Source organism: Pseudonaja textilis, chromosome Z (genome assembly GCF_049901715.1).
Source record: "Pseudonaja textilis isolate UNSWEBS1 chromosome Z, rPseTex1.2, whole genome shotgun sequence".
In the NCBI taxonomy this organism is placed as follows: Eukaryota; Metazoa; Chordata; class Lepidosauria; order Squamata; family Elapidae; genus Pseudonaja; species Pseudonaja textilis.
In genome coordinates, this window is record NC_142008.1 from 92,716,322 (window position 1) to 92,739,542 (window position 23,221).

At 37.3% G+C, this 23,221-nt stretch overlaps 1 protein-coding gene across 1 annotated transcript in view; it reads right to left on the reverse strand.

The window, feature by feature from the left end:
- Positions 1-6,193: 6,193 nt before the first annotated feature.
- The window catches only part of LOC113450746 (uncharacterized), a 31,994-nt gene continuing 14,966 nt past the window's right edge, over positions 6,194-23,221 (reverse strand). Inside the window, 12 exon segments of the mRNA XM_087918005.1 lie at positions 6,194-6,623; positions 7,317-7,438; positions 11,679-11,821; positions 11,824-11,872; positions 12,844-12,909; positions 15,376-15,438; positions 15,792-15,926; positions 18,377-18,429; positions 19,298-19,325; positions 20,507-20,548; positions 21,823-21,894; positions 22,219-22,257. Coding sequence (XP_087774131.1) covers positions 6,416-6,623; positions 7,317-7,438; positions 11,679-11,821; positions 11,824-11,872; positions 12,844-12,909; positions 15,376-15,438; positions 15,792-15,926; positions 18,377-18,429; positions 19,298-19,325; positions 20,507-20,548; positions 21,823-21,894; positions 22,219-22,257 — 1,020 coding nt within the window. The 3' untranslated portion in view covers positions 6,194-6,415.

Below are 23,221 nucleotides of genomic sequence, written 5' to 3' on the forward strand. Positions count from 1 at the left end.
TCAAAAGTGTGAGGCGGGAGTCAGTTACAGGAAAAACCGAGCCAAGGAGCGGGGACACAAGTCGCAACCGCAAGGCTAGGGGCGGGGGGAAGAAGACTATTATTCCTGTTATTCTCGCATTGTTGGGATAGTGAGTGGGTGTTGGGTGTTCTGTGTGTGGGCGTGTGCACGTGTTGATGCCGGGCGAGAGCTGCCTTTGGGGTTATAGAGCCTCCGCCTCTTGCTGAACTACCAGAGGCAAAAAAGTTCTCTGTGGAGAGGAAAGTGGACCCACGTCACGCCCCTAGTCTTTTCTCCCCTCCCCCCACAGCTGTCAGGTGCCTGCACGATCAGCCCGGAGGAGTCCTGCTGCTTTTAGCCCGCAGCTCAGAGGATCTCATGGGGGGGGGCGAGGAAGAGCCCGAAAGCACCAGCTGAGGCTTCCGTGCAGGGAGGGGAGGTGGGGGGGGGAAGGAAATGCCTTGTCATGTGTGCTGATGCCGGTACCGGGCCGCAGATCATTTTTTTTTTAAATAAATTTTATTGAATTTACAATTAAAAACATATCGACATTACATATAAAACAGGGGGAGAAAAAGGAAAAAGAAAAAAAAGAAAAAAAAACGCTCGGTCTTGCGAACTGAAAAAAGAAGAGAAAAAGAGATATAAAAGAAAGAAAGAAACAAAGAAACGGAAGAGAAAAGAAAATACATTTAAAAACAGACAGATATCCTTTTTGACAGTCTGCAAGATCCAATTTTCCTACCTTACTTTAAATACCCACATCTTATCAATATCTATGCTTAAATTACCCATTGTTCATTAAACAGTTTATCTCTGAAATAACCAATTATACCACGAATTCCAATTATCATAAAATGTTGAAGACTCTTTATTTTTAAGTGCTATAGTTAATTTGTCCATTTCTGCACAGTCACATATTTTCTGGATGACCATTTGTTCTATAGGTATATAGGATGATTTCCAGCACTGGGCAAATGCTAATCTGGCCGCAGTTAGAATATGAATTGTTACATATTTCATCTTTTTAGGTAAATGTTTATCAGAGATCCCTAGTAGGAAGAACTCTGGTTTGTATTCGATTTGTTCTTTGGTTATCTCCTCCAACCATTTTCTGATTTTTTGCCAGTATTTCTGGGCTTCTTTGCAAGACCACCACATATGAAAGTAGGTTCCTTCTATGCTTTTACATTTCCAACATTTTGGACTAGTGTTTGGGTTCATTTTCGCTAACCTCGAAGGGGGTAAGTGCCATCTATATAACATTTTATACATATTTTCTTGTACGCCGCGGATTTCGTAATCTTGATGTTTCTATTCCAGATCTTTTCCCATTCTGTTAATGTAATGCTTCTTCCAATATTCCTACTCCACATTATCATGTTCCCTTTCACTATCTCTTGCTCTAATTCTACCTCCAATAAATATTTATAGAATTTGGAGATATTCTTTTTATTTGATCCTAATAAGATTTTATCTAAATATTGTAATTTGTTATAGATTCCAAACTCTTTGATATCTTGTTTGTATCTGCTATGGATTTGTATATATAACCACTGGTCAATTTTAAATCCCTGTTCCTGTAAGTCCTGTCGAGTTCTTAATTTTCCTAAAGGGTCTAATAAATCTTTATATTTAGTCGTTTTTGTTATATCCAAATTGTTGGGATGAACCATTGCCTCCATTGTTGAAAGCCAAATTGGAATTTTTGAATAATGTTTTTTGCATATTTTTTTCCAATTAGTTAATAATGAATCTCTAATAAGATGTCTATGAAAATACGACTGTTTAGTTTTCCCCACATCCCATAGAAATGCATGCCATCCTCTCTGAAGGTCGTGCCCTTCCAAGACTAAAGTTCTTTTATTCAGTAAATTGACCCAGTCTTTTAACCATAATAAGTTGGCTGCCCAATAATAAAATTCCCAGTTTGGGAGCGCTAGCCCACCTCTACTTTTTGCATCTTGTAAGGCCTTAATACTGATTCTAGCTTTTTTCCCTTGCCAAATAAATTTAAGAGTTACCTTATTTATATCTTCAAAAAAATTTTTTGGTAATTTTATTGGGATTGTCTGGAATAAGTAAAGGAGTTTTGGTAAGATGTTCATTTTGATCGTGGCAATCCTGCCCAGTAGAGAAAGCTGCAACTTATTCCAAGATTCTAGATCTTTCTTAATTTGCTGTAACAGTTTATCATAATTATTCTCTTTGAGCGATTTACTATATGGTGTTAACCATATGCCTAAATATTTGACCTTTTTTGTTGCCTGTATCCCCATGGTTTTTTCTAATTCTTCCCTCTGATTCTCTGTTAGATTTTTAGTCAGTAATTTTGTCTTATTTTTATTAATCTTTAATCCTGCTACTGAACCAAATTGTTCTAGTTCTTTTATTAGGTTATGTCCTTTTTCCATGGGTTCCTCTAGGAAAAAAACCATATCGTCTGCAAACGCCTGTAGTTTATATTCCTCTTCTTTGACCCTAACTCCTTGGATTTCACAGTTTTGTCTTATCCGCGTTAACAGTGATTCTAAAGCAAAGATAAATAAGAGGGGTGAGAGAGGGCAACCCTGTCTAATGCCCTTTTCAATGCTTAATGGGCCTGTTTGTTCACCATTGATTAGTATATTGGCTTGTTGGGTATTGTAAATTGTTGTGATAATGTTCTCGAATTTAGTGCCCAGACTCATGTTATAGATTTTTTGTATTAAGAAGTGCCAATGTAAGTTATCAAATGCTTTCTCCGCATCTAAAAACATGAGTGCAAATTGTTTCTCTGGATGAGCTTCATAATATTCTAATACGTCAATAACGGTTCTTAAATTATTTTTGATTTGGCGGGATGGAAGGAAACCATTTTGGTCTTCATGAATGTATAAATTTAAAACTTGTTTTACTCTATTCGCTATAATTGAGGTAAATAATTTATAATCAGCTTTTAAAAGTGAGATTGGTCTATAATTGTTGATATATCTGGCATCTACATCCTCCTTCGAATTAATCTAAATCAATGCCCCCTCCATGAGTCTGGCATTTTGGCTGCCAAAAGTACTTCGTTAAACACTTCCAGCATCAGTGGCCCTACTAAATCTATTGTGGCTTTGTACAATTCTACTGGAATCCCATCTGGACCAGGGGATTTATTATTACTTTGATTCTCCATTGCGGATTTTAACTCAGACCATGTAATATCCTTATTTAATAACTCTTTGTCTCCTTCCCTATTGTTTTATCATTCGTATTCTCCAGGTAAGTTCTTATTTTGTCTTCATTGATTTCTTCTTTTTTATATAATCTTTGAAAATAGTTTAATATAATATCTTTTTTCTTCTCAATCTCATGTTGTGGTATGCCTTTCTCGTCTATTAGTTGGTGTATCAGTCTCTTTTCTTTTTCTTTTTTAAGTTTATAAGATAGCCATCTTCCTGGTTTATTGGCGTGTTCAAAATAATTTTGTTTGGACCTTCTCAAGCTAACTTCTATTTTATCTTGTTCAATTAAATTCAGCTTATGTTTGGCTAATATTAACTGGTTTTGTAGTCCTTGGATCTTAGGGGTTTTTTGTAATTGTATTTCTAAGTCTTTGATTTGTTGTTGTAATACATTTTGTCGGGCATAAATTCTCTTGTTTCTCATAGCATTATAGGATATTGTTGTGCCTCTTATAATTGCTTTCATAGTATCCCAAATATTCTGTTTTGAAGTTGTTTCATTATTATTATCTTTTAGGAAATAGTTTAGCTCCTCTTTCAGCTTATTAATATACTCTTCTTCATTTACAATTTGGGTGTTTAGTGTCCATCTTTTTTTTTATTCCTCTCCTATCTCTCCAAATTAGCTGTATTGGGTTATGGTCACCCCATTCATTCGGTAGGATTTTAATTTCTTTTATTTCATTAGCCAAATCCAAATCCATCCAAGCAATATCTATTCTAGTCCAAGTCTTATGTGGATTAGAATAGTATGTAAATTGTTTTCCTTCAAGATTCCGTTCCCTCCATAAATCTTTTAAATTTAACTCTTTCAACATTTCCTTACATGCCGCAGAAAGTTCCCTTTTCCCCTTCTTGTTTTTTCCCACATTACTATGGTCTTTTTGGTAGTCTGCAATGGAGTTAAAATCGCCAATCAAGCAAATGTTTCTTTTTTCAAAGCCTACTATTTTTTGGTGAAGGTGTTTAAAAATTTCCCCTGGTCTTCATTTGGGGCATAGATTGCTACAAGTAAAAATGTGATGTGGTTTATCCAAACTTGTATAACCAGAGTTCTTCCTTCGGGATCCGACCAGGTTAATTCTGCCTTTACATCTTGTTTTACGTAAATTGCAATTCCTTTTTTCTTGTGTTTATCGGCCGGTGCCGTAAAAGTTTCCCTAATTTTGGACAAATTAGATGTCTTTCGTCATTTTTGAAATATGTGTTTCTTGAAGACATATTATATCTGGCGTTATGTTGAATAAGTTTTGAAAATATCCTTTTTCTTTTTGATAATGAATTTAATCCGTTTATATTGATGGAGAGCAATTTCTTCCCCTCCACCATTTATCTATGTCTGCTTAGATTTTTGCCTAGTAATGATTCCGTTCTCTTGTTGTTGTTGTTGTGGGATTTGCTCTTCTCTCCCAGGTTGTGGTTTATCACTTCCTGAAACTGGAGAAAGTCGTTCCTTTTGGGTTCTGTGATGATATCGGTCCTCCTGTGGTCTTCTTTTAGGATCTTCTTTAGAGGATTGACCATTCGTATCTGTGAACTGTTGATAAAAATCTTGGGCCTGTTCTATCGATTCTATTTTGATTTTCCTCTCTTTCCACGTAATTAACATCCCTTCCGGGATTAACCATTTAAATTGGATTCCTTTTTTATTTAAATCATTAGCTAATCATTTTGTGATGCCGGTACTGGACTGTGGCACAAAAAAGGTGGGGGCCATTGATGTAGCACATATAGTAAAATTGCTGAAAGCACAAGCAAATGTAGCACTTCTGCTAATTCTAAAAAAGACTTCAAAATCGTCTTGGGAGGAGAGGCTTCCAGATCTTCTGTAGGATCTAATAAACAACAATTTGAATCCAGAGCAATAATGTGGTTCTGACAAACAGCTATTGCAGTTTCAGGTAGCATTACTGGAAATCATAGTTTGCATCTCTTGGATAGTGCTATGGTACTCAGGCCTGATACCACAGAGAGAAAATGGTTTATACTGTGAAAAGAAATACTGTATACCAATATGTTCAGGTTTACCTATCCAGAATTTGGTGATTATAATGAAAGTAAGTTTGTTTGTGGTGGTCACTTCAGGGAGGTAATAAGTTGGGGAAAGGGTGCTTAAACCTTTGCTTTTCTTGCAATTCCCTCCCCTCTCCCCCATTTTTATTTTGGTCATCCACTATGAGTCAGTGACCAGTGGAAATCCTGAAATGAGGGGAAGCATGGAAAATATTAAGTCTCCTCTTTTCTTTAAATATTATACAGTTACCTCCAAACTCAGACATCCCGAGTTTGGCATGGAGCTGGAAGAACATGGTCCCTGAATTTGAGACATTTTTACTTTTGCAAGAGGCTTCTTTGCCCAGCTGAAAATACAAATCACCAAATAATTTATGCAAAGAAAAAGCATTTATTAAGGGGAGTCAAATCCTTTTATAAAGTACGGAAACAAGTGATACATACATTCAGTATATGTGATATATCAGAAAGAAAATTATTGAGACTTGAACAATAGAAAACATTCATTCTAGATAACATTCCACAAGTGGCAAAGTTATGGGTTACATTATTCTTTTCCCAGCTTGGTATATATCTTTCTTAAAACTTCCAGGTGTATTCAGGGACTTTCAGAATATGTTTCTAATGTGAAATACAGCTTTCAGTACATGCTATATTTTTGGGGAATTGAATATTTAGACTATTTATCTCATTAGTTTTTGAAGTAACAGCTCCATGATATTAAAGAGTGTAGATGTGCTAGTTAGTAACCTAGTAACTTGCAGATCTCTTTGTCAGATACCATAGAATTCCCTTTTCAAGATTTTTATAGAAATAAAGGCACTTAATGTTTCCTTAAAATGACTGTGACTATTGAATGCCATATATTGACCAAGAAAATATATATATATATATATATATATATATATATATATATATATATATATATATATATATATATATATATATACATACATACATACATACATACATACATATGTGTATATGCAAATATAATATAATAAGGCAAGAAGTTCTGGCAGCTTGCAGTAAAATAATGTGTGGCCTTGGTTCTTTACACACTTCATTTCCCAACATGTGCTTTGCATCCTAATACCTTAATGCATGGGCCTCTTTCATTCAATCTGTTCCAGCCTCGATGGTAACTAAGACCTTCTTTTGTTCCCTGCCAGACTAATAATATATTCCTTCTAGATGCTAACACCAAAAGAATTTTCCACACACAAAACTACCAGGAGATCTGAGCATCTCCAGCTGGTCTCCAGGAGGAATATGTCCTTAAGCGGAATAGAGGCCTGTCCTCTTACATATTTGGATGCTTTTCTCCAGTTTTCACAGTCTCGAATTTTGGAGTAGTTTATTTGAAATGCGAAGCCATGCCAGACAGCTTTGTAGGTCCTGAAAATACAAACATCAGGAATTGTACAAAAAAGAAACGATGAAGTCAATGTTTCACAATTCTTGAGCAGACAGTGTCTTGTGGAGGGAAAGCCTACGTATGCAAATAATTTCTACTCTCCTTGCCTGTGTGCTCAGAAATATGTCTCAATCTTCTTCTTCTTCTTCTTCTTCCATGTGATTGAATTAAATGATGACCGTGCTGCCTAATCTATGTGGACCTCATAATTTCCTTCAGTGTTCAGTACAGGCCATGTTGCTATTCTTAACAACACTCCTAAAGCGGTTAGTGTTACTCCCAAATGTACAAAAGACAATAGAAATGGAAGGTGATCTTGACAGATAGCTATTTGCCAAATTAAAGGGAATAACAACTCTATTCGGAAGTGCAGAATGGAAAAGCATCCCTTGCCTAAGAAAAGCATTTATTTTCCCTAACCATATTCTTGTCCCTTCCTCCCCCGCCTCAATGTAACATACACTTAGTTTCTCTTGCAGCTTATACTGGCAGATACTCTAGTACTGCTTTTGCTACTTTATATTGGGGACTTGATAATTGAAGTACATACTCCTTAAAGCTGCTGAGGTTGAGAAAAAATGCTCTTCAGAGAAAATGAATTCTTTTCTTAAAGCCCTGTTTGTAATTTTCCAAAATTATTTATCTTATGGATGCTCTTTCTACATTTTACTCACCATGTAGGGTCAGTCATGACATTCCGCCCATTGAATGCATAGATGGGGTTCTCCATGCGGTTGAAATCAGAATTTCCATGCATAGTGAAGAGGGAATTCCAGCTGTTTGCCAATAGCTGACCCTGTAGCAAAAATGAGATTTAGAACTTTTTTTACACTTGCATCTAACTATGGCAGGAACATGGTACATCAAAGTCTTTTTTTCTGCCATTTTTGATGATGTGACTTTCATCTGGTGGCTGAGGCATCATTAAGTTTTCCTGAATTGTTTCTGTGTGACGGGTATTTTCTATTATAACCCAAGTCTTCTATTTTTGTTGTGTTCCAATTAGGCACATTTAAGCAAAATTTCTTTTGGGGCCATGGCCAGGTTATCCTTAATGAAGGGAGTTGTCCCTCTTTTACTGGCTAGTTTAGACAAGTGGGCATGCTTATCCCCTCTGTGTCTCTGAGCATTCCCCTCTGGGAGCCTTCTGGTCTGGTTAAGAGAGGCAGCTACTTTCAAGTATGGATTTATTTCTTTTTGAAAGAGTGGAAATCTTATTTAAAAATGATCTGATCCAGCAGGGATGGAGAGATACTGAATTATGAAGCAGGAGAGAAGCTACGAAAAATTCCCTGCCTCTGCAGCACACAGAAAACAATATTGCAGTTTTGAAAACCGATCCAAAAACAGCTGATAGGTACTGTGCTTCTCTTTTCCCAATACTGTACAAGTCTTGCTACTAAAATGCTAGGTGACACCTCGCTGATGATAGAGCAGTGATAGTGAACCTATGACAGGTGTACCAAAGATAATACTCCACAAAGTTTTGGGTGACTTGTCAATATTCATTAATACCTGACAATAGTTATTTTTGTAAGCATGCCCCATTCTCACTTGATTTTTGGAGGCTGTAGGCTGTGTGAAAATAGGGTATGCTGTTGTGCCAACTCCAGAGCGTCTGAAAATCGGGCAAGAATAGGATGTGATTTTGCACGGTTTTCAGAGGCTGCAGAGGCCTGGAAGAGCTTTCTCTAGAGCCACTTCTGGAACAAAGACATTGTGTGACCCAGAGCTGCTTCAGGTGGGCTGCAGTGGTCTGTCAAGAGAAAGAGAACAGTGCCTGAAGATAAGTGGCACACAGCAGATCAGGGGGATCACACACGATTGGTCTGAATTTTTAAAGAAGAAATTATATGTAAATAATTGCTTTTCTTTTGTGTGTGAGACATGCCAGCAGAGTCAAGTTTAGAACTTCCCAAATTTTTGATATGCTGAGCTGAAATGCCCAACAACATTATGATGGAATCAGGAACTGGAATCTGCCTTGCTTTTATTGGCTCTTTAGGATGCTGTAAGCACAGCCATTCTATTTTGATTGTGGAGGGCATTACCCCACCCAGCTGTTCTGTCTGGATCAGTTGAGAGGGTGGGTATCCGCCATGTACCAAGAGCCTGTGAGTTCTAGCCGTGCCATAGGCAGAAAGCTATCCGGGTGAGCTTGGACTAGTTAATATCTCTCAGCTCAACCCATCTGACAAGGTTGTTATAGAGAAAATAGGAAATAAGAGTATTAAGTAAGTATATGTTTAATTGGGCCATAGTGTTTTGTATTTTGTATTTCTTTATGTTTTTAATTTATATAGTTTTATTAAATATGATCGTAAGCAGTCCAGAATTACTTTGAGGTAAGATGGGTGCCCTATAAATTAAATAAAAACGTAAGTAAATAAATAAATATGTTCACCATCTTGATTTGACTAAATATATTAAAAACTTCTACTACTAAAAATAATAATACATTTCTGCCGGTTCAGGGATTAGAGGAATACATATTAATATGGCCATGAGAAAGATACTTTATTTCAAAGATTAGATTAGATTAAATTAAATAAAACTTTATTTTGACTTCCGGTTTGTCGGCTTCGATGACAGCAGGGATTCGCCTCTCTGCGATCCCTGCTGTGCTAGTTACCTTGGTGCCTCCGATCCTGACGGATTTGAGGCTAAGGCTGCCCTGTTGGGGCAGCTGAAGATAGGGGATCCGGACGGGGTGAGGGGCGTCGCAACCCCCCAGCCGGCAATAACCCCCTTCTCTCAAGATGGTCCAGCGGTGGTCTTTATGGCCACCATAAAGAAGCCGGAAACTGGATAAAGAATGCGCAGGAGGAAGAAGGAGTTTTGTTTTTTTAAAGAAAGTTTTTCTTGGTCGAACTGGGACCTTAAGGACATATTTAACACCTGGGAAAGTAATGACTTGGAAGCTATAATGTTCCCGATTGATGTTTTCAGCTGCGAAGAAAAGTGACGAAAAGAAGTCACTCTCCTCCCTTATGGAATTAACAAATGGACAAGGGAAACCAGCCTTTTGGTAGAAGGTAAAACCTAAACTCCTTTGTTATAAGTGGGAAGGGAGAGGCTTGGGAAAACAAATCTTTACTCTAAGATTTTGCTGGAGGAGATGCCTTGAAGATAAAGAGAATAGAAATTAATTCTAAGAAAGATTTAAAGCACAGATTGGACGTTTCTTCTTTCCCTAATTTGACTTCACTCCTAGAAGAGAAATTGTAAAAAGAAGAAGTTTGTACTCTGCCTGGACTGTTTGATGACTGTGGGACTTTGGGACTTTTGGGAACTGTTGTAAGTTTGGAAATAACTGATTGGCTTAATAAGAAGAGGACACAGAAAGAGAAGAAGAAAGAGTTCAAAATGGCTCTATCTCTTGATGAATTAAAAAAACAATATTTAAAAATAAAGAAAGAAGGCAAAGATGTTATGGGAGAAGCCCTTTGTTTTCTAGATATGGCGCTTGTCATGTGTCAGCAAATTAAACAACAGCTGGAAGAAGCCGAGGAAGAAGAAGCCATCTTTAATGAACTAGACGGTGTGACTAAGAAAGAAAGGAGAAAGAGAGGAGCGAAAAGGAAGGACTTAAGAAATAAAAAAATGTTTATGAAAGAGAAAAAGAAGATGCAAAAACAACAGAATGCTAGAAAGCAAAAGGAAAGAGGAATGCAACTGAAAGGGGAAATCAAGAAGGCAGAGGTTTGGAGAGGAGGGGGTAAAAAGTTTAGGCGGGCTAAGAAGGAAAGGGAAAAGGGGGAAAAAAGTTACAAAGATATAAGACAAGATGGAGAAAAGGGAATTTTTTTTAGGGATAATGGGTAATTTTTTTTTTTAAAAAAAAGGGGGATTCTGCAAAGTACACATGAGTATTGTAATAGTGGTATTTGTATTATAAGTAGATAATCAGAACTTTTTAAGATCTAATAAAAGACTAAAATATCAAGACATAACTTTAAAAGGTTTAATAATGAATGATAATAAGTTTTAATAAAATACTAAAGGGAATGTTTAAAATATTAGTTTGAATATAGAGTTTAATGGATTAATGTGTTGATTGTTATGGATCTATTATTGTAGTATTGGTTTCTGAAATAGTAGAATGTACTAAGCAGAATCTGATTGGGATTTAGGTGTTATTTTAAATTTTAATTTAGGGGAATGGTAGAAAGGCATCATACTCCGATTGGTGATTCCAGGGGAAACTATTCTTTCTTAAATTGGAAATGAGACAGATGTAAATGGAGAAATGGACAAAAGATATAAAAATATTTTTCTTTAAAGCAAGATTAAATATATGAAACAGAATTAAGATGAGGCAAAAGTGGAGAGGAGTTATATAATAGATATAGAATGGTAAATAAGAGGGGTAATGGTATATAAGAAGAGCATGAATTCAATTGAAGTCCATACAAAAAGAGGTAATCTGGGGCCAAGTTACTTTCTAGAAGAAAGTTTTATGTTTGTATGTCTATGTCTTATGTGTGTGTGTTTAATTAAGATTAAATAATAAAATCTTGGAGGAAGACTAGATGAGAATAATTATAAACAAGCCAGAGGAAAATATAAATTTGATGACTGAATAGCAGATAAATTAGAAAGGAAATATGATTGAATAATGATTAAAGAGAAACAATGTGGAATTTGGTAAAGGGAATTTACATGTTTATATGGAAATGGGATAAATTATAAGTATGTGATATAAAGCAATATGTTACCTGCCTTGTAAAGATCTACAATGGAAAGAGGTTTTACGTTCTTAATGTTTAATGATGTTTTGTTTTGTTGTTTGTTTGTAAAATCAATAAAACTTGTTTTTAAAAAAAACTTTATTTCAAAGTTTTGTGTATATAGTTAAGGAACTTTGCAACAGCTGTTTTTGACATTTCATGTATAAATAGAATTAAATTTCCAATAATTTCCATTTGGAAACCAGGCACTGGACTTAGTTGATCAATCTTGATCTGCCTGCTTCTCCATAGTCCTATCCAAGTAGGAGGTACTGACATAAGAGCCAATAAGAATCTGTTACTAACCTTCAGGTTAACAAGTGGCAAATTCCTGTCTGTTCTCTTCACAACTGAGATAAGGCTTTGTGTATTTCTGGACAGGAAGGCTCAGAAAGTTACTTGCAGGTTTGCCTCTTGGGCCTGCCGATGGCACTGTAGGTCCACTCTACAATCCCTCCCATATTACCAGTCAAAGGGAAGTTTAGTGCTACTAGGCGGAGCTGAAAAGTGAAAGAAATCCAGTATCACACATGGCATTGAAGTAGAATCTAATTCAACAGAATGGATTAGCTGATGCCCATCAAGTTTTATTCCATATCTTAAAAGACATGTTTGCATTTTAGCATTGAACCCAAGTTCAATCATACAACCAAACAAGAACCCAATTAAATGGTGAATTAAACATTCACAATTTATCCCACACATCAAATCTAGTGTTCCCAAGTATTCTTGGGAAATCATGACAATTAAATGAAATCCATATATGGTAGGTTTATATTTTCTGTGCTGCTACATTCAATGACTCATATTTTTTTTAAAATCAAGGTTATAGCTCTAAAGATAAATATGAAGGGTATAGAAATATATTTATTTACCCATTATTCATTTAGATAATTTCATGAGCCGCAATCAGATATTATAATAAACATTTAACTCCCTTGGCTTTATTGATCCGAGCCTCATAGGAAGGGCAACAAAGGCAATTGGGCTATATAAACTTTATCCAAAATGAAACTCCCCAAATATATACTGATATTTCTAAAACTTTGTAGTTAACCTGCTAGCTAGAAACGTGCGTGGGGTGGGGTACATTCTTAATACTTCTAAAGTGCACTCAGTTGAAAACATTTTAAACAATGGTGGGATTCAATTTTTTTTACTACCGGTTGTGTGGGCGTAGCTTGGTGGGCATAAAATCTCCAGTCAGAGGTAGTATTTGCAATTCTCCAAACTACTCAAAATTTCTGCTACCGGTTCTTTAGAACTGGTCAGAACCTGCGGAATTCCACCTCTGATTTTAAAGCTTTTCTGCTTTTCTGAATGGGCTATGATTGCTTGTTTTTAGAAATTGCTTGTTGTCTATAACAAAAAACCAATTTGAATTGTGTCATTAGTTAAGATTGTTTGTCTCAGAAGGTATATGAGGGTTTTTTAAAAATATTGTGCCAGTGATTTGTCTTGTTGAACTTACTGAAGGAATCCTCTGGCGGATGCTTGTTGGTACAATTGTCGGAATTGTTTTGTTTCTTTCATTAAGCTGAAACCAGAGAAAAGGATTATTATATTATTCTGTATATGGAAGATTTATAGACATTTTGATCAATTCTTCATAATAAGATGTGAACCCAAGACCCACCCAATCAAGCAGCCTTTAATTTTTTCACTGTTCACTGTGGTTGTCAGAAAAAGCAATAGCAAGAAGGGGCAGAAGCTAAATATCATTTTGCTTAGTTTGTCACACTTTAGCATCACTGCCATGGATAATTGATTTATTTTCTGTTTGAGAAAGAAAATGCTGGGGCAGCAAGAATAATGATTCAGCACCCAATGAGATTGATAGTAGAAAGTCCTTCTGTCACTGGATCAATCTCCTTTAATTTGTACCTGCTCACTTTAAATAGAAAATCACACTAATTTTAACAGCACACATGTTTTTAATAGCCATCTATTAGTTGCAGCATTTCTTTGGCATGCCATTCAATATCCCACATATTTAAACAAAATGTAGGTTGTACTGGGAAACCTTGCTGAGCCTTTATATTAAAAAGGCTGTTGCAGGAGTTGGTATTACAAAATGCTAACCATTTTGGTCATATTTATTGTATTATAAATAGGAAATGAAATTATCCCAGGAAAATAAAATACAGTTTGTAGATACCTTCAACATGTGCAGCTATCTAGTAAAGAAACAAAAAGATGTTCACTGATTTTTTTTTGTTCAAGTTTTTCAATCCAAGGAATTAGAATATTCAGTGTTATTTTTTCAACACTTCATGAAATGTTACAATCACAAATTAAATATACAAATATGACACATACAATATATTTCAAAAACATATTTCTTAGGTTTTGGTTTTGTCAGTGCATCATATAGTGCCAATAAAGTGACTTATTTGATTCTGGCTGAGGGCTGGGGTTGTTTGGATTTTTAAATTCATAATTCAAAATTGTGAATTTTAATTTTTTAATTGTTGATGTATGTTGCCTGCAGTCATTGTGTATGAGTTGGATGGTTAGGGTTAGGGTATAAGCATGTTTAAAAAATAAGTGTGTATATGTGTGTATATCTCTGTCTCCCTCCCTCCTTCTCTCCCTCCCTCTCTGTCTCTCTCTCTTTCTCTCTCTAAAATTCCTTACCTGCCATTCAATTCTTTTCTCAGTAGTTAGCTCTGAGAATAAAAATATCTAGAGCAATGATGGCTAAACTTTTCGGCACTGAGTGCCCAAAGCACATGCACATGTGCACATCCCCAAAATGAAATAGACGTGCATCCCTCAGGCATGTGCATACATCCCCATGCAGACCCCCCCACATGCACTCTGCTCCCCACGCATACATGGCAGAGACCCGAAGACCAGCTGGCCAGCGGGAAGAGTGTGTGCACATGCGTGGCAGAGCTGAGCTGGGACGATGGCTTGCATGCCCACAGAGAAGGCTCTGCATGCCACCTCTGGCACGTATACGATAGGTTCACCATCACGGATCTAGAGGATAATATGGACGTGGTGGCAGCTCAGACATTGTTGGATCTTAAGGAGAACTGAATAGCTATCTTGAAGGATTTTATTAAATGTATGTGACCCTTCAATAAATCAGAACACATGCCCCAACTTACAGAGTTGTATCCCATAATCTCATGACTTATTATTATTTTTACTGGAAATATTGTATAATATAACCCAAGGCAAAGTTTCTTCAAAACAATTTACAAAGTCATGTTTTAAGATAAACTAACTACAAAAATCACACAGTAAATATTTGCATACATTCCTTTACCATTATCAAATTTTCTTCTCAAAAATGTCATCTAAATCAGTGATCGCCAACCAGTGGGCCGAGGACCACTGGTGGTCTGTGAGAAAATTTTGGTGGTCCATAGAGAAATGTCCCCTCTAAACCAATTAATCCAGGCTGTGCGGGAACACAAGGCTGTGCTGCCCACATGGCCTGCCCACCCGCTGGCCCTAATCCTTTGGCTGAGGGCAAACCTTACCTTGAGTAGAGCCATGCGAGCTGGAACTGGAAGGTAAGACCAGTGACAGGGGAGGAAAATCTGCCCTGGGGTGGCTTGCTGATGGTGAGAAAGTTGGTCCCATATTCCAGAGCTGCAGTAGTCACAAGATTGGCCCTTTGGTCATCCTGGAGTAGCTCTTCCAGTCCATGGCAGGCTGGTGCATCCGGGTGGAGGAGCAGCTGCTCCAGGATGACCAAAGGGCCAGTCCTGTGACTACTGCAGCTCTGGAATATGGGATCAACTTTCTCACCATCAGCAAGCCACTGTCAGTCAAAATTCATATTAGTGGTCTGCCGGATTTTAAATTAAAATTTTGGTCCCTGAAGTCCAAAAGATTGGCGACCCTTGATCTAAATGGCCTTGTACAAAGATTGCAAGACATTTTTCACCATCATTATACCATAGCAAACTCCTTAAATACAGTACCAATTTAACAATACTATTGTGCAAGCACTGACATGGCATAAAATGCTGGAAAAAATTATCACCTGATTATTTTCCATAGGCACCAAAGGGTCATCAGCTGCAAATAGAAGTGCAGAATCCTCCATCTAGTCAAGGAAACACATACAATACAGGAAAAGAAGTATGAAATTTAGCAGCCTTGCCACATAGTTCAAATAAGCAAGCCAAGATTCATCATGAAAATCCAACAACTGATAAATTCAGTAGTTAATCTGCCTTGGGGAATAAATTAAAGCAGTGCTTTCCAATTTATATTATAGAATATTAGAAGTCAGCTATATTAGCCTAAATAGCTATCTAGTCCAGTTTTCTGTAATCCACAATTCTAACCAGATATCTAAATAAGAAAGCAAGCAAATCAATAAGGTAACTCCATAATCTTTTAAAACCAGCACCAAATTCTACTCTAATTAAAGGGATTATTAACAATGGCTCCTACCAGAATTTTTTTCCATCCTTTAGAGGTCTTGAAGAAAGCTTCGGCCTCTTCAGTGATGTAGACCAAACTGCCTTCAGGAATGGAGGAAGCAGATTTCAACATGAGTTCTTTTGAACGGAAGGTCCAGGTGGGATGCTGAAAGGAAAGCAGAAAAATATATACTCACATCTCTTTTAATAAAAAAATGTCACTGGAGCATATTTAGCTGTAGTGGGAAAGATTTGTAAACATTTTTGGATAAGCATTTTGGATTGATGTTTGGTAGTTCCTAAAATTTACAACAGCTGTCCCATTTGCAAACATTATTGCAAGTACCACCCTGGTCAGCTGTAGATTTCTTTTAGAGAAAATCATTATTTTGTACCAAAGACAGTATAAGCACCACATATCTATGTAGTTTAATCCAAAAGAATGGATTAAAAAAGTAATGGCATTAGCTGTTAACTCTGATTGGTCTACGTTAGTTCAGAAACTTGCTGAATCTATTTGTCTTAAATGCATAGTACAAAGACTATTCATATATATATATTTATATAGATAGATAGATAGATATAGATATAGATATAGATATAGATATAGATATAGATATAGATATAGATATAGATATAGATATAGATATAGATATAGATATAGATATAGATATATATATATATATATATATATGGATCTTTGGTTGTTCGGGTTTTCTCCTGCGTAAGATTTGAAGTATCTAGGCAACGTTTCGATGAAGTCTCATTCATCATCTTCAGGCTTCTGTCTCCGGCTCTGTGCTTCTCAGAGTAATGTGAGATTGCAGCTGCTTCCTCCTTTTAACTGCCAGTGGGGTGGGACTTGATTGGGTGGGGGCTTGGCTGTGTTCTGATTGGTTGGGGTTAGCCGTGTTCTGATTGGTTGGGGTGTGTTCTGTTCAGGTGGGGGCTTGGTTGTGCTCAGGTTAGTCTTAGTTGCTGGGGATTTGAGCTGGTGAGTTGTGATCTTGCTGTTTGGCTTGAGTTCGTGGTCCTTCTGCATCTTCATAGTGGGTGTCGGTTTGCTTCATGTATGGCTCGGAGGGGTTTGAAGTGGGTAGTGATGCAGCTGCCGTGCAGCTTCTGGTCCATGGTCGTGTCTCATCTTCTGAGTGGGTGGGAGTCTGTTTTCTACATGGAAGTGTGGTGGTGGCATCTTGTGTGGCTCTCATGGGTGTGGGTCTGGTGTCCTTCTTCATGTTAGGTACTCGTCTGTTCATGAGGGCGGGTTTCCAAATGGCTGGAAGGCGGGAGGTGTCATCTCGTTTGTTCATGCTGTGTGGGCGTTTTTCTATCTCTATGGCTTCTCTGATTATTCTGCTGTTGAAGTGTTCGGTTTTGGCGATAGTTCTGGTATTTTTAAAATCAATTTCATGTCCTGTGGCTTTGAGGTGTTGCACCAGAGAAGAGGTCGTTTCTTCTTTTTTTGATTGAGTTCTTATGTTCTTCAATGCGTGCATTTATTCTTCTGTTAGTTTGTCCAATGTATGTGGTAGGGCAGGCAGTGCAGGGGATTTCGTATACTCCTTGGTTTTCTAATTCGATTTTGTCTTTGGGGTTTCTTAGGATGGTGGATATTTTTCTGTTTGTGCAGAATGCTGTTTTGATGTTGTGTTTTTGGAGGATCTTGCTAATTTTGTCTGTAGTGCCTTTTATATATGGGAGGAGGGCTTTGCCGTTTTCCTGTTCTCTGTCTTGGATTTTGGTTGGGGTTTCTTTTTGGATTAGGTTAACAGCATGAACAAACGAGATGACACCTCCCGCCTTCCAGCCATTTGGAAACCCGCCCTCATGAACAGACGAGTACCTAACATGAAGAAGGACACCAGACCCACACCCATGAGAGCCACACAAGATGCCACCACCACACTTCCATGTAGAAAACAGACTCCCACCCACTCAGAAGATGAGACACGACCATGGACCAGAAGCTGCACGGCAGCTGCATCACTACCCACTTCAAACCCCTCCGAGCCATACATGAAGCAAACCGACACCCACTATGAAGATGCAGAAGGACCACGAACTCGAAGCCAAACAGCAAGATCACAACTCACCAGCTCAAATCCCCCAGCAACTAAGACTAACCTGAGCACAACCAAGCCCCCACCTGAACAGAACACGCCCCCAACCAATCAGAACACGGCTAACCCCCCAACCAATCAGAACACAGCCAAGCCCCCACCCAATCAAGTCCCACCCCCACTGGCAGTTAAAAGGAGGAAGCAGCTGCAATCTCACATTACTCTGAGAAGCACAGAGTCGGAGACAGAAGCCTGAAGATGATGAATGAGACTTCATCGAAACGTTGCCTAGATACTTCAAATCTTACGTGGGAGAAAACCCGAACAACCAAAGATCCACATATAAATACCAGAGAACCTCAGAACACACACACACACACACACACACACACACACACACACACACACACACACACACACATATATATATATATATATATATATATATATATATATATATATATATATATATATGCAGCCTTAAATATTTGCCCATCTCTGCCCTTACTTTGGAAGAGAAATCAAAATGGAGAAACTTGTAATAATAACACACCTTATATCCATTCTGGCTTTTGTCAGGGGAATCCTTCATAATTGGTTCTATATCTGTGGAAGAAAAAAAAGTTTGAATGAATATGCCCTCCTTTCCCAGAATATAAATATTTTCCTCTATACGAACTACGAATTTGCTTCCTTCCTACTTTACAGATGCCAAACATGTCCTAAACACTAAATTCATGCCAAACTAGAACAGAAGATGGCGATGCATGGGCAGAAAGTACTTCAGGTTTCTCCACAAATGAAGGATAGCAACATTTTCTTTTAACGTCCTGCCAAAGCCACATCAGGTTGCCCTGTTTTGCACTTATGTTCTATTTTTCTGTTGTACAGGTAATCCTCAACTTACAGCCTCAGCTTGGAGTGGAGTAATCATCACCAAGCAGTGCAGTGATTGCATCTGATATCATGGCCTATCTGTTGTAATTAAGCAAATTACCATAGTCATTAAACGAGACATCAGATGATTGTGGCTTTTGATCTTCTGGCTCTCCCATTGACTTTGCTTGTCAGAAGCCAATTGGGAAGGTTGCAGATGGTGGTCATATGACTGTAGGGCACTGTAACCATTGCAAGTGTGTGACAATTGATAAGCACCTGAATTACAATCACATGGCTGAGGGGATACTGAGATGGTCATAAATGTGAGGACTGTTCGGAAATCACTTTTTTCAATGATATCGTAATAAATTAAACAGTTACTAAATAAGTCAAGGACTACCTATAAACTTGACAATTCAGCTAGGAACCATAGCTATGGTAGTCAGAGAAAACATCAAATTGATCAGTCCTAAAGATTGCAGGATTGATAAATTGCCAACAGATTAGAAAAAACTAAGGAATTCATGCATGGTGTTTGCACAATTTAAAAAAAGGATGTATTTTTGTTCCAAATACAAAAAAGGATAAATAATACCTGAATCAAAACATGGATCCTGGTTCACCTGAAAGGAATAAGAACAGAGTCAGATGCTATGTCATGGGGAAATGCTTTAATTTGTATTAATCCTAATTTTGAAAGATTAAAAACACTTTTTTCACAAAACTTTTTAATAGTTTATTTATTTTAATATATTAATTTGTTTGTATTTCTATTGTAAATTGCCTAAACTAATAATAAGCCAAAAGGTGAGATATGCTTTCAGTAATGAACAACTAAAGATATTAGTCAAGAGACACACACAGATACAGACACATGCATGCACACACACACACACACACACACACAAACACACAAGTTTGTAACAATACTTTTTCAGTTTTCAGTGCAGGGTTGGAACTATTGATTAGTTTGCTTTTTCCCATTGAGCAAGAGGTTATTTAACCTGATTTTGTCCCTTGTATCCAGGTAGTTTCTTGGAATTTAATCAGCAGAATTAATTTTTACAAGAACCAGCCTTCTTATTTATTTTGGCTGTTGTAACTTTGTTTCACTTGCAAAATGGAGCTTAAGGATACGTTTTATGTAAATGCCACTTCTATCTCCAAGGAATCCTGGGGCAGCAAGGAAAATCCCATGCCATCCCATGCCGATCATAATTCCAGGTACTGCAAGTGTTGTAAAAGTCAACTGAGAAATGGGACTTCTGACAGTAGGAGACTTCTGACAGCAGGATTGTTGGGCAACCAACTAGTTTGGCACAGCAATAGGAAGGCATACTTTTTCTTTTGCCGTATCTTGTTTTATGCTAAATTTTTCTCTATCCTCCCAAGTAGCTCTTGCTCAAATTGGTGAAAGATACTTGGCAGAAGAGAATCGTCAGCTGCTATGACTTTAGGATAACTTCAAAGTAAGATTTATATTGTGCATGGATAATTATCCATGGGATTACTTTTATTACTTTGTCTTGTCACAGAAAACCCTTTACGGAGAGGGCAAATGGAAGAACTGCTCACTATCTTTTGGATAGGTAGGACTAGTTTTCCATCTACAAGCATCTCAATGCCATGTCAAAGCTGCCACCTCTAGATCAACTGCTGTTGCTTGAGAGTTCTGTGCAGAGCATCTTCTTATTGGTTGTCTCTCAAATAGCATAGGGCTTCTGTATATAATGAGGAACTGCGGAGTACCTGACTTTGCATGATGTGATAATAAAGAAGGAATCTTATGACTTAGTCAACTCACCGGCTGCTTGCAATGTGGCCTGGGTCGGACAGGGTATACTCTCTGGAAGGATATTATAAAGCATACAGATAAAGAGGAAGATGTTTTTGCTCACCCCACTCCGTTCCCCCCCTCCCACATTTCCTTTTCTGAACAAGAAAGACATTCCCATTACCTAAAGTATTAACTAACTTCCTATTTCATTTCAACTGTGATTTTGAACTAGTATGAGTTTAGTCATTCTGATGTGGTCTGAGCAATAAGGGTTGGGTTTGGTTTTTTTTGGCCTTTTAAATATTATCTACCACTTAAGGGGAATGATAATCTATTTTTTGCTCTATTCATAAAGATCAATGCCATCAGATAGGGGTTCAAATCCTCAAAGGCAAAAAAGCTTTTGGCTAATCCTATTATTCATCCTTCATGGGATTAGTCTCCTCCTATTAATGGTACCACTTGATCCCTAAACTGGATAATAAACATGGATTCCATAGCGAGTGAAAACAGAAATAAAAGAGCTAAGAGCAGTCAAAGAAGGGGTATTTCTTCTTCCTTATTTACTGCTTATGTGCCATAATTGTCTCCAGTTTCAAAAAAAGGCCAGTGTTCCTTAACAGCAACCAACAGTAATTATGCACAATGTTTACACAAAATATCTAAAAAGCTGGATTTCTAGTTTTTAAAATAACAGAGTTGGAAGGGACCATGGAGGTTTTCTAGCCCAACCCTCTGCTCAAGCAGGAAACCTTATACCATTTCAGCAAATAGTTGTTCAATCTCTTCTTTAAAACCTCCAACATTGCACAACTTCTGGAGGCAAATCATTCCACTGATTCCTTTCCATAAAATGCTTGATTTCCCTTCTGCCTGTAATACTATGGCATATGATGAATGGGCTCACGTTGGTGTGGTTCTGCCTTGAGAAACGATCCCCATAGTAGAGTGTTTCTCAATCCCACAACTTTAGGATATGTGGACTTCTATTCTCCAGCATACCGGCTGGGGAATTCAGGAAGTTGAAGTCCACACATTGTAAAATTCAGGAACACTGTCACATTGCAACGTATTTTATAGTCATCTAATTATTATGAGCTAGTAGCACAAAATAGTAGCGATGGGACAAGCTTTTATTGCCTCATTGGTAGCTGAGATTCTACGACACTAGAAGATATTATAAGGATCCTGCTTTATTCACAGAACTTTACAATCTTTCGGGTATCCTGTGTTTGCAATCCAGTCCTACAACGTACCATCATTCTATTTCGGAGAAAATCCATCAAAAAGGAAAAGATAAAATAATGGAGTGTTGGCAGAATTAAATAGGAGAATTAACTTACATTTATATAAAGTGCACCCGGTGGGCCTGGAGGGCCTGGAGGGCCAGGGTTTCCTGGGAGGCCTGGACGTCCCTAGAAGAGATAAAAAGTATTATTTTGAAATTAAGTTTTGCAGAGATGGATAATTTTCTGCAAGTAATTCCTATGCGTGAATGAATTTTATATGGCAGAGCCATAGATACTAATGTTCTACCACAATGTAAATTGTAGAAGCATTCTGCATATACAATATGAGAGTATGCATGGCTCATTCAGTCATGGAATTTTCTTTGAGGAAAAAGTTAGGATGGGATTTAAGACATCCCAAAGTCCAAAAAACAACACATATTTTTTACGGGATCAAACTGAAACAAAACAAGGAATTTTGCAGATAAGGATAAATTGGATGTGGCTTACTTGGTTGGGACCATATGTCTCTAGATCTCCTTTGAATTTCTGGAAGAGAGAGAGAAAAGGAAGCAAACTGCCTAATCATCTATACTGAAATATTGCATCCATCTACACCATATTCACTTAAACTATTCATTAAAATATTTTAATATTGATGGAAAAAATTCTAACTTACAAATATATAAGTAGTCCTTGACTTACAATCTTTCATTTAGTGACTATTTAAAGTTATAGCAGCACTGAAAAAAAATGACTTATCCCCACTTACAACCATTGTGGCATCTTCATGGTCACATGATCAAAATTTGGATGCTTGGCAAGTGGTTGGTATTTATAATAGTTGTAGTGTCCTGTCATGTGAGCCCTTTTTACGGCTTTTTGACAAGCAACATCAATGTGGAAGCCGGGTTTATTTAACAACTGTGTTACTAACTCACCAATGGCAGTGATTCACTTAACAACTGTGGCAAGAGAAGTCATAAAATGGGGCAAAGGTCACTGGAGGTCATAAGTCAAGGACTACCTGTATAGAGGTTTTTTTTCCTCTTGAAATGGATGTCTATGGGCGACCAAAGAGCTTTAAGTTCACTTTATAATTAATAGAGAGTCACTTGAATTGAGAGAAGCAGGAAAAGGGAAAACATGCTAATTGTTTCTAGTTAGGACAGTGTAGCTGTGAGAAGTCTACATTAAAAAAACTCTTGGAGAATTTAATGCAGTTTGCAGAGTTTTTTATCTGTGCAACAATATCTGCTTGTCTCCGTTATGTCCCAGTTTTGGTATTTGTAAATGGAGCAAATAATGAAGTGACCCACAAAAACCTAGAGAGTTCTTTCCTCTAAGAAAAATCAAATTATATTATAGCTTTGGGCTTCTCTCCATGAGATAAAGTGGATAATTTGCCAAGCCCATCTTGGAATGAAGCCTCTGCACAGCAGTTCTCCAGATTTCCTTGGACTGATATTTCAGAATGGGAGGAAGGGAGAAAAAGTTATGTTGGTTAGTAGTT